The 12,530-nt window shown below is 44.0% G+C and overlaps 1 protein-coding gene across 1 annotated transcript; it reads left to right on the top strand.

Annotated features, from left to right (window-relative positions):
* The first annotated feature begins 974 nt into the window (after positions 1–974).
* PHLDA3 (pleckstrin homology like domain family A member 3) lies at positions 975–11,577 on the top strand. Its single transcript, XM_060772541.2, has 2 exons — positions 975–1,501; positions 8,509–11,577. The coding sequence occupies exons 1-2, from the start codon at positions 1,141–1,143 to the stop codon at positions 8,655–8,657; spliced, it is 510 nt and encodes a 169-aa protein (XP_060628524.2). The 5' UTR covers positions 975–1,140; the 3' UTR covers positions 8,658–11,577.
* Positions 11,578–12,530: the final 953 nt, after the last annotated feature.

The following is a 12,530-nucleotide window of genomic DNA, read 5'->3' as shown; positions in this document are numbered from 1 at the left end:
CCTCATCTATGGGACTGGATGGAGCCTCTTCCATCCCTATATTTTATTTATCGTATCAGAAGCAAACAGAGGGTACAGTTGTAATGTATTTTTAAAAACCACAAAGATTAAAAACTTGGCATTATGCTAGATTTCCTTTGACCAGAAGCTGGCCACTTGGAGTGCCTCTGTTGTTGCTGTAAGAAGGTCCTCCATTGTGCATGTGGCAGGACTGAGGCTGCATTGCAGTAAGTGGTCTGTGGTTTGCTCTTCTCCACATTTGCATGTGGTGGACTCCACTTTGTGGCCCCATTTCTTAAGGTTGGCTCTGCATCTCGTGGTGTCAGAGCACAGTCTGTTCAGCACCTTCCAAGTCACTCAGTCTTCTGCGTGCCCAGGAGGGAGCCTCTCATTCAGTATCAACCATGGCTTACAGTTCCGGTTTTTAGCCTGTCACTTTTGAACTCTCGCTTGCTGAGGTCTTCCTGCAAGCATCTCTTCCTATGCTTCTATGGGTATTTACTGTCCGGTGAAGGTTTCGTGGGATCTGCATGGTGATGGCTCATTTAGTACAAGCCTATTCATTAGCCCTCTTTGGGAGGAGATGCTTCTAAGCCAGGCATGAGCAAACTTCGGCCCTTCAGATGTTTTGGACTACAACTCCCACCATTCCTAACAGCCTACCGGCTGTTAGGAATGGTGGGAGTTGCAGTCCAAAACAGCTGGAGGGCCGAAGTTTGCCCATGCCTGCTGGAAGCAGAAGCGTGCTCCGGCGGCGAAGGGCAGGGCTCTCTCGCTCCCCTGGGCCCCGGAGGCGTGCTCTTTCTTCCCCGGAGGCTCGCCGTCCCTTGCTGGGCGTGAGCGGGGCCTGGCAGGCTCCGAGGCGGGCTGAGCCGGAAAGGAATGCGAGTGGGAAGGGAGGGCCGGCGCCCGGCAGCAGGGGCAGGAGCAGCACCAGCAGCAGGAGCAGCAGCAGCACCGGGCATGCCGAGGCCCATCCCGCCGGGAGGGAGAGGCAGAGCCAGGCGAGAGCGGCTGCCCTTCTTCCGACGGGGCGCACGCAGCGAGGAGGGCGGGCTCTCCAACCCGGCTCTCCCTCGGAAGGCAGGCGGAGCAGAAGCAGCGGCGGCGGCGGCGGCTCCCCTGGGCCGTCTTTTCCCCATGGCGTCGGAGAAGGTGCTGCGGGAGGGGGTGCTGGAGAAGCGGAGCGGGGGTCTCCTGCAGCAGTGGAAGCGCAAGCGGTGCCTGCTGGGCGAGAAGGGGCTGCGGCTCTTCGGGGTCAGCAGCCGGGGCTCCACGCGCTGCAAGGAGCTGCCCTTCGCCCGCCTCAAGGCCCTCGAGTGCGTGGAGTGGAAGCAGCGGCGCGTCTACTTCACCCTGGTGACCGACGGCGGCGAGGAGATCGACTTCCGATGCCCCGAGGAGGAGCCCAGCTGGAAGGCCGACATCGCCCTCGCCCTCGCGCGCTTCAAGAACCAGCAGGCCGTGCAGGTGGTGCGCGCCAGGCACAGCTGCCGCGCAGGTAACTTGGGGACCCGGATGGGCGCCTCCTCGGCTCCCGAGAGACCAGGAAGGCCACCTCCAGTCCTTGGCATCGCAAGGAGGAAGGCAGGACCCCAACACTCTCGTCCTCCAGGTGCTGGTAATAGTATGATAGCTGGGTCCAGAAGCTCCGAGCGTTACGGAGATGCCGCATCGCTCCTTCGGGAGCGCTTTTAGCGCAAGAGACACTTAGCTAATGTAAGCCAGGCTGGAGACAGAAAATATAGAAGGAATGTAAGAGTTCTTTAATGGTGAAACCTTCACCCTAATCCTAACCCTGAACTGTACCATAAGCCTAAACCTAACCCCTTACCCTAACCCAAACCCCTTTACCCTAAGCATCCCCTACTTTCTATCCTTCCTTTGCTCTCTCTGCTCTCACTCCACTCCCGCTCTTCCCTTATTCACAGCCGCCTTTGCAGCATCTCCATAAAGCTCTGAGCTTCCAGACCCAGCTATCATACTATCACCCAGGTGCTTTGAACGCCCAGACCATTGGCCAAAGTGATTGAGGCTTCTGGGAGTTTGTTGTCAAAGGCTTTCATGGCTGTAATATATGAGCCCCTGGCAGTGCAGTGGGTTAAACCCTCGTGCTGGCAGGACTGAAGACTGACAGGTCAGAGGTTCAAATCCAGGGAGAGCACGGATGAGCTCCCTCTGTCAGCTCCAGCTGCCACACAGATAACTGAGGTATGGGGATGGGCGCCTCTTTGGCTCCCAAGCGACCAGGAAGGCCCACCCAGCCCTTGGCATCGCAAGGAGGGAGGGAGGACCCCAACATTCTGGTCCTCCAGGTGCTTTGGATGCCCAGATCATTGGCCAAAGTGGTTGAGGCTTCTGGGAGCTTGTTGTCCAAAGTATTCAAGGTTGGAATATAGGAGCCCCTGGTGGTGCAATGGGTTAAACCTTTGACTGAAGCCTGACAGATTGGAGGTTCAAATCCAGGGAGAGCTTGGATGAGCTCCCTCTGTCAGCTCCAGCTCTCCATGCGGGGTCATGAGAGAAACCTCTCACAAAGATGGTAAACCATCAAAACATCCGGACGTCCCCTGGGCAACGTCCTTGCACTCGGCCAATTCTCTCACACCAGAAGCGATTTGCAGTTCCTCAAGTTGCTCCTGACACACACAAAAAAGATCAGAATCAATTGTATTGCTACTTTCAAACTAAATTTGAAAACTATGACAAGCATCCTCTGAGAATGCCTCTAGACCATGGCCATATAGCCTGAATGAAATTTCACCTGAACATTAGGAAGAACTGCCTAACTGTGAGAGCTGTTTTAGCAGTGGAACTCTCTGCCTCAGACTGTGGTGGAGGCTCCTTTTTTGGAGGCTTTTAAACAGAGGCTGGATGGCCATCTGTCGGGGTTGCTTTGAATGTGATTTTCCTGCTTCTTGGCAGGGGGTTGGACTGGATGGCCCACAAGGTCTCTTCCAACACAATGATTCTATGGTTTAATGAGTTTTCCAGGCTGTATGGCCATGTTCCAGAAGCATTCTCTCCTGATGCTCCATCCACATCTATGGCAGGCATCCTGAGATTGTGAGATTTGCCTGCCATAGATGTGGGCATAACTTCAGGAGAGAATGCTTCTGGAACATGGTTGTACAGCCTGGAAAACTCACAGCAACCCTCTTCTGGGAGTTGATGTCCCAAACATCCAGAGTTTGGGAACCACTGACTTGACAACAGCAAAGGCTTATAAAATGACAACTTCCGTCATCGCACAGCACTGAGCCACTGGCAGTTCAAGTCGTGTTAAACTACATTCATTCATTCATTCATTCATTCATTCAACAGTGTAGATGCCCCTTCAGATCACATCCTTTTATTCTGCAACTTCTTTCTTAATTCTGTGGGGGGCATCTACACTGTAAAACTGACACCCCATTGCACTAACTACCATGGCTCAATGCTATGCAGTCATGGAAGTTGTAGTTTTACAAGCTCGATGCTACAGAATCATGGTGTGTGTGTGTGTGTGTGTAGTTTTACAAGGTCTTTAGCCTTCTCTGCCTAAGAGTGACGGCACATCTCTAAACTGCAGCTCCCAGGAGCCCATAGCCTTGAGCTGTGGCAGCTAAAGTGGTGTCAAACGGCATTCATTCTATCAATGTGGCCACGGTTCAACTCCTGAGAAAGACCTCATCCTGACAGTGAGGAGTTGCTGCTGTCCACTTAGAGCAGGCCTGGGCAAACTTGGGCCCTCCAGGTGTTTTGGACTTCAACTCCCAGAATTCCTAACAGCCTCAGGCCCTTTCCTTTTCCCCTCAGCCATTTAAGCTTAAGAAAGGGACATGAGGCTGTTAGGATATGTGGGATCTGAAGTCCAAAACACCTGGAGTGAAGGCCCAAGTTTGCCCATGCCTGCTCTAGTTTCTAGCACCCAAACCACTACACCACATTGACTCTCCAAAGCAATATACTGTATATTAAAATAATAATCAAAAGGGCTCTTTTCAAAGCCTGGGTGCACGAGATGGGGATTGTTTCCACTAGTCACCCTAGGAAGAGAAGGCCCAAGGATCAATGGCATGTCAGGGCATGTCAGAGCAAAGATCCAAATGATGCCCCCTTTCGGAAAAGAATAACCTTTGACACTTAGCTACTTTATAATGGTACCACGAAGTGATATGAGGCTGTCTAGCAGGAGGATATGGAGAATGTGAAACAAAAATGATTATTCTTCTGATATCACACAGCTGCTTGCATGTGAATTTGTCATCTTCATTGACTGGACAAATTCATTGGGATATAAGAAAATAAATACTGTACTTGCTTGGAAATGTTACTTTTTAGATTATAACTTCAGAATCTCCTAGCCAGTGTGGCTAATTTCTGAGAAAGTACTGGGAGTTGTAGTCCAAAAAAGTTATGCTGAACTGATTGAATCAGATGGGAAAAGAGTGGTTTTCCATTCGTTTCAAGGAGTTGAAGCATACCTGTGAGTTAGTCCATTCTCATTTTTATAGAATTGTATGGACCTCCAGAATAAAGGAATGCAACATGGCCAACTATTTTGCAGCTTCTTCATTACTGAAGCACAGAGCTCCTTTTTATCATTTAGGTTCAAGGTTTCAGAATTTTTTAAAAGGAAGGAATAGGGTGTTATAAATAATAGCACAAAACCCTGTAGAACAGTGTTTCTTAACCTTGGGTTTGGGACCCCTGGGAGGGTTGCAAGGGGGTGTCAGAGGGGTCACCAAAGACCAAAGTATTTTCTGTTGGTTGTGAGGGTTCTGCATGGGAAGTTTGGCCCAATTCTATCGTTGTTGGGGTTCAGAATGTTCTTTGATTGTAGGTGAACTATAAATCCCAGCAACTACAACTCCCAAATGGCAAGGTCTATTTCCCCCAGACTCCACTAGTATTCACATTAGGGCATATTGAGTATCTGTGCCAAGTTTGGTCCAGATCCATCATTGTTTGAGTCGACAGTGCTGTCTGGATGTCGGTGAGCTACAACTCCAAAACTCAAGGTCAATGCCCAGCAAACCATTCCAGTATTTTCTGTTGGTTAAGGGAGTTCTGTGTGCCAAGTTTGATTCAATTCCATCATTGGTGAAGTTCAGAATGCTCTTTGATTGTAGGAGAACTATAACAAAATCAACCCACCCCCCAAACCCACCAGTATTAAATTTGGGTGTATCGGGTATTTGTGCCAAATTTGGTCCAATGAATGAAAATACATCCTGCATATTAAATATTTACGTTACAATTCATAACAGTAGCAAAAATACTGTTATGAAGTAGCAACAAAAATAATTTTATAGTCGGGGGGCCACCACAACATGAAGAACTGTAATAAGGGGTCTCAGTTTTAGGAAGGTTGAGAAACACTGCTGTAGAACATTATTTTTACTGTTTCCTGGTATTAAGTTAGTTTCAGTGATGCTGCACACTCATTGCAGATGGAGTTTCACTCATGACTCAACCTTATCTTACTCTTTTACTGGCTGCTGCAATCTTTAAATTGTGGATTAAAATGTCTGAAGGGAAATAAATGGAAGAATAGTAACCACATCTCCATTTGTTTTGATAATGTTCACTTCAGATTGGCATATTCAGTTAGTCAAACATGGCCATTATCCACTGAAAATTATTATAAAACATGGGGTTTCCCCCACCCCCACATTTAATTTACCCATTTCTGTCAAAATATAATTTGCTTGCCTAGAGATCACTGATAACCAAATTAAATTTGATGACAGATTTTTGTGTGTTCAAACAACAAATTACTCCAGCCCAGAAGAGCTCAAAGGAGAGGTAAACGCCTCTGCAAAGTTTTCCTCAGTTGAGCTTCAATATTTGAGAATTGCATTAGTAGCAAAGTAAATGCTGCCTGAGAAAAAGAACAAGATGGCACTCTCTCTACAGTCCATATCAAAATGGAGACTTAATTGGCAGAGGGATGTCATTTGAGCTCTGGTAATGGGATAGACAGTTCTCTAGCCACTTGGTGACTATTCTACCTGGAGGAGTTATAGTTCAAGGTAATATTGCTAAACTGCAACATATGTACAAAATAGTTGAGGGCTACAACTTCCACCATACATCTTCAACTGTACATTCAACTGCACATTTTGTACATTCTTCCTTTTCAAGAGCCTTCATGCTCAGAGCAAGAGAAGCAGGCCTTTGGCAAGATCCCCCATGACATTCATGCCCATTAGCTAGTAAAATGTGGGCTTCATAATTCTGCTGTTAGGTGGATTGGGAATTGGTTGACTGACTGAATTCAAGGTAGCCATGTATAATGAATGATAGCTATGAATAAATATGTGAGAGGAAGCCACAGGGAGGAGAGAGCAAGCTTGTTTTCTGCTTCCCTGGAGACTAGGACACGAAACAATGGCTTCAAACTACAAGAAAGGAGATTCCATCTGAACATGAGAAAGAACTTCCTGACTATGAGAGCCGTTCAGCAGTGGAACTCTCTGTCCCGGAGTGTGGTGGAGGCTCCTTCCTTGGAAGCTTTTAAACAGAGGCTGGATGGCCATCTGTCAGGGGTGATTTGAATGCAATATTCCTGCTTCTCGATGACAGATTTCTTGGCAGGGGGTTGGACTGGATGGCCCATGAGGTCTTTTCCAACTCTTTGATTCTATGATTCTAAGGGAAGCCCACCAATGCCTCCTCCTCATCCTGAAAGGAATTGGGAATAACATGGTATAACAGGCCTGCCAACCCTCTGCCTCTGCTCCGTGATGTTGGAGCAAATGGCCTAACAGTAAACCTGGTTCTTAATAGTAGGATTGTGAGGAAGCAGTTGAATGTGATGGAGAGGAGTCTGCACTCCTCACCTGTGCACCCCCTTTTAAAAACACGCACATACACACACACATTTCTATGAGATGGTACCATTTAGTATGTAAACACCAAGAAACTCTACCATTAGGTCTAAGTCTTGCCAATAGTCCTCCCCACCCCCAATCCCTTGCAGGTGTTCTTGTCTTGTTTTTGTTTGTTTTTTTAATCCTGCTCTGGCTTGTCATTCTATAAATCCCCATCAGGCAGGAGGAAATGTAATGAATGTGAAGCTATTGTTCAGTGCATGCCTAGACCAGTGAATTGGGGAATCCATCCAGCTAGACTGATAAAAAGATGGATTTGGAGCAGAAAATGTATAGCATTCCAGTGAAGCTGTATAGGTCAAGGTGGTTGTAGGTCCTAGGCAGGGAGCAATGGAAACCAAGTCAGTCCATCTACATGGTTTCAGCTGCTCCCATCACCCACCTTGCTCTGTTTTATGTTTGTTAGCCTTTTGCAAAGGATTTTTCGTATAATAACTATCTCACCTGTCTGATACAAAGAAGTAGCATTAAACAGTGGTGTATGAGTAGTTCTAAAACAAATACAGTACTACTCCCATATCCACAGGCCTACAGTTTTACTTAACTACATTAAAAGAAAAAAATGGTATATCTCAGCTTTTCCTAGATTCTCTGCATAATATTGTGATATGCTTAAATCAGAGGTTGACCATTGTTGCATTGGATGAGCTAGAAATGCTAGAGAGGTGTTCTCTCTTGGAGTTTTCTAGGTCCCCCAGTACAATTCTATGGCATAGTCTCACTGGAATTGATTCATTTCAGCAGGATTTACTATTATCTGTGTTTTTGTGATTTCATGGTAATTCCAGGAACTCCACAGATATAAGAGTTGTACTGTACCACCTTCTGCTTGGATGAGGTCAGAAGATTTAATCAATGTGTATCAAAAACATCGATTTGTTTTGATACATTGTGATACATTTGATCTATTGGAACTACAAGATGCAGAGGTAACCTTAAGAAATGGTGCTACAAAGTGGAGTCCACTATAAGTGAATGCAGAGAAGAGCAAACCACAGACCACCTACTACAATGCAACCTGAGCCCTGCCACATGCACAATGGAGGACCTTCTTGCAGCGACACCAGAGGCACTCCAAGTGGCCAGCATAAGTGGCCAAGTGACCAGGACATTTAGCATAATGCCAAGTTTTAAACTTTGTGTTTTTAAATACATTATAACTGTACCCTCAATTAGCTTCTGACGTGATAAATAAATCAAAACATCTATTGTGACCCATGATGAATAGATAGTCACTTTCTGAAATATTTGTTTTCTAGGTTCATAAATATAGATATCACCCACCATCAATAAATCAAATGTTATATCTTTCTTTTTTGAATTCTCTTTTTGACTGAAGCGTTTTACAGTTTCAGATGAAATTACACTGTATGTCCAATACAATTGCAGAACATTGAAGTGTATTCCTAGAGACAAGAAGAGATCAGATGAACAGATCTGGAAAACTGTTTATTATAGCTAATAGTGTGGTGTTACAGTTAAAGTTCTTGATATATGAAGTACTATACAAAATTGCAGTGAGCACTTGTATTTTAATAGGATTTCTTTCTCGACTCCATCTCTGTCATTGTAATGGTCTAATTTGCTTTTTCAGTTTGTTTCTGTTCTAATGGTTTTTCTCTTTTCCCAGCCCTACAACAAGAGGGAGGCCCAAATGGCCAGATTCTCATGAATGGATCAAAGGAGCCAGATCCTAATCTGAACATGGAGAGAGTAGAAGAGCTGATGACTGTGAGTTCACCTGCCAATGGACAGAAGGCAATTTCCACCTGCAATTGAATGCAGAGCTGTCGGGTTTGTTCTGTGGTATCGGTGCTGCAAACGAAAGTGATTCCAGAGGCATCCAACAAAACCTGGATAGCAAGTTACAGCAAGAATGAACTGCCAACTCTGATTCCTTGGCAAGGCACTGACAAAGTCGCCTATCGAAGTGTTGTGGGCAGATACATAAACTGTCTGCACTCAGCAACCACATCCATGAACTTTGTGGGCTAGGTTCTAGAGGGAAATGCAGCAGGTATGAGAAAGAGAATAATTCCATCATTTGTTTTTCTGCCAGCTGGGCAGTTTTGGAAGTAACTGAAATGTGATGATTGAGGAGAACTTTTTGAGCGGAACAAATCCTATCTCACAGTAGTTGCAAGAGGACATCGTTCCATAGAAAACCATAGAAGGAGTGACTGTGAACCATTCCATTTGCCTTACTCTTTCTCAGCCTGAGAAGTCATATGTTCTTAGGAAGGTGTTGACTAAATTAAATAGACTGAAGACAAATGTAAACACCTTCACAAGGAGGTTGTGTGGGATCCTGAGTTTTGAGACTTTCTAAAATGAGTCCCCTCTGTAATTATTGTTCCTTGAGTTAGCCACTCTAAGTCCCTCAATGAGGGAGAGAGGGCGGGATATAAAACAAAGTAAACAAACAAACAAATAAATTCTGTTTACATCTAAAGAACAGGGAGTATGCTGGCTGAAACAGCGTCATGCTCCCACAATCTGGATGCTCTGTGTTGTGCAACAGTGCACAGATGTTGATGCATTGAATTGCATACTGTTATCACTGGTAGGGATGTGAGAATTTCTTATAATTCTGAATGTCTGCCAATAAGGTAAAGGTGTAGAGGTACCTGCTTCATCTTGATACCACTGCCAACTCCTCTGTATTTCCCTGTTCCATGGTCCAGTAATGTACTTTAGGGCATAGAAGAGAGGCAGACATAGGAAAATGGGCATTCCCAGTAGATGAAGCATATTTATACATTAAGAATTGGACTGGAATTATTCCTTTCAGAATTTCTAGTAAAAATAGTGTTACTAATGTCATTTCCAAGGGGAAAGGCTGGGAACAGAAGAGGTTGCCCATAGTAATAGGTCATTACAGAAATAGCCAAGTCATGGGCATGGGCTTGCATATGCTATCCTTACTTTAGTATCCCATCCTTGTTTTGAGATTTTTCATACTATGCAAATTACTTCCAAGGATGCTTTTGCAAATAATTTGAAGATAGACATTTCTTTGACCATGAACCCTGCTTTAATTGGGTTCTTGATCACATAGAAGGTTCTGTTTCCATTCAAGTGAATTAATGTGGAAAACTTTCTCACTCAAAAAGGTTGGATCCCTGATAGTGCTAATGCATGGAGGAAGGGCATAAAAAGACAGGACCAGCACAGATGCCCCTGTGCCAAGCCTACATGTAAGACTTTTGTACTAGAGGGCTGGAAGAGATTTTGAAAGACATCTAGAAAAATTCACTACAATAATCCTTTATTAATAACATTTCAAGAAAATAATGCTTGTTTTTCTAAAACTTAATTTAACATTCTTTCCTAGTTATGTTCATCATGATGTACTGTATAAGGTTGTATTTGACTTTTCTTCAACATTTCTTCAAAAAATACATTTCTTACTTAACTATTTCTTAACTCAGTTTCATCACTTCTAATTCAGGTAGTCTATGAAGTTGGCTAGGAGGAAAAGAAGTAATAGTAGTGAAGGAACTTTATGTAAACAGTTCTTTTCCTTGTGGTATCATATTGCAGTGTGGATCAATGCAGTCCCTTTCTTTGTGATATTTCTTAGACCAAGGTTGGGGGATATGTGGCCTTGTTGAACTCCACTTTCCAGTAGCCCTAGCCCACCTGGCGATTGGTAAGATTTAAAGAGGGTGGGTTTTCATGAACATCTGGAAGGCTGTATTTTCACTTTTCATTTCAAGGAGAGACAGACTGAGGGCCCTTCCACACAGCCCTATATCCCAAAATATCAAGGCAGGAAATCCCACATTATCTGAGTGTGGACTCAGATAACCCAGTTCAAAGCAGATATTGTGGGGTTTTCTGATTTGATATTCTGGATTATATGGCTGTGTGGAAGGGCCCTAAATGAAAAATGCACCAGAACTCCTTTTATATTTATAGAGGTGAGTTGCTTCCTGAAAAGCTGCATCTATCAACATTCCTTTATTAAGGTTCTTTTATCTGGACATTCCAGTATTTAAAACCAGGGGAAAATCCACTTTAGCTGAGATTAAGGGCACAGGATCCTGACAAAAGTGGAAAAAACACAAATTAAAAAATTTTTTTGGTTGGGTGAATACTTCTATAGAAATTTCTATGTCCTTTTCCACCAGATGTTCTCTGGTGGAAACCCCGTGGTCATCTTCCACCAGATGTGGACAGCTTCCATTAGAGAGCAGTGCTTGCTCTAGGAATCTCTGGGAAATTAACCATAGAATCCCCCTGAAGAATGTAGAGATTCATAAACCCAACATATTAACCAAATTTGCAAAAAATCAAATCTTAAAAGTTAAACCTGCAAATACAGAGAGCTGATAGTATACAGAATTAGAAAAAGGGAAAAGTGGGTCCCATGTCCATCCTATGTTAATGTTAAAGGGTAAATGATAGGTATGAAAAAGCTGAAGGTTTCTCCAGTTAGACAGTTTAACTGCATGAAACTGAATATGTTAAAGAAAGGACTGCAGTGAAAAACACACTGGAGAGTTGAAGTAATGAGACCACAATTTTTCAGAAGGCGATGCACATGGAACGGCTGATACAATTTTTAAGCATTTAACCAAATTGAGTGAAGATGTCTATGAAAGAACAGATTATTGAAATAAAGATTTGTCTTAATGGTGCTATAAAACTATTTCTTCTCTCTTATTTTTTTCAATAAACATCTGCAATTGACTAATGGGGCTCTGAGCTTGAATTGTATAATTTGCTTAAGCCATTGTTTGATATTTCTAAATTCCAAACTTTTCTAAGTTTTCAAGAAATTCCTATATAACAGGCATGGGAATCATGTGGTCCTCTGGCTACTTTTGCAAACCTCAGCATTTCTTACCACTGGTTATTCTGGCTAGAGTTGCTGGGACTGAGTCCAAGAACATCCGGAGGATCATGTGATTCTTACTGATATCATAGAGGAAGTTTCCTTATACTGGGAAAACTACTGATTCTAGCCTAGTATAATTACCTCTGATTAAGAATGCATCTAACCCATAGAATTAATGATATACAACACCATCTGCCATGGCTCAATGCTATGGAATTATGGGTGCTGCAGTTTCACAAGGTCTTTAGCATTCTCTGTTCCTGGACGTTCAGATGATGTCCAGAGATTTAAGGTCCATAATGTGGGGTAAAACCATTAATCTGGTTTATCCTACAGTAGGAGAAGTCAGAGAGGAGGCATCTACACATATTCTGAAATCCAGGGCTGGGCTTGAGCATTCCTCTGAACAGGCCCCAGAAATGGTGGAGAAGGAGTGGGGATTCCCTGGCTGTGGTGGGAGAGTAAAAGACAGTATCTCTCGTTTAGCTCTCCAGCAATGCTTGGAAATCTTACTGTCTGAACTACAGTTCCCAAAACCCCGCAACCAACATGGTGATTAATCTAGCTATAAGATTTTTGGAGTTATACTCTACAAAGTAACTTTAGAAAGAGGATTGTCCTGTTGCCCAGGCTTTTCTTCCGTGGGACAAAGTAACTTTACCAAGCTATGGTTCCCACTCCACATCTTGTACTAGTTTAGCCCTAAGCTCAGAAGTGTTGCCTGGATTTATTTCAGATATATGAATATGTAAGATGGTAAGGTTAGTAAATACATCTGTTCCTGGGTGATGAATGATGTGTGAGCCATG

The sequence above is a fragment of the Anolis sagrei genome, chromosome 4, assembly GCF_037176765.1.
Source record: "Anolis sagrei isolate rAnoSag1 chromosome 4, rAnoSag1.mat, whole genome shotgun sequence".
Taxonomy (NCBI): domain Eukaryota; kingdom Metazoa; phylum Chordata; class Lepidosauria; order Squamata; family Dactyloidae; genus Anolis; species Anolis sagrei.
The sequence above is the reverse complement of the archived record's forward strand: the minus strand, read 5'-3'. Positions and strand labels throughout refer to the sequence as shown.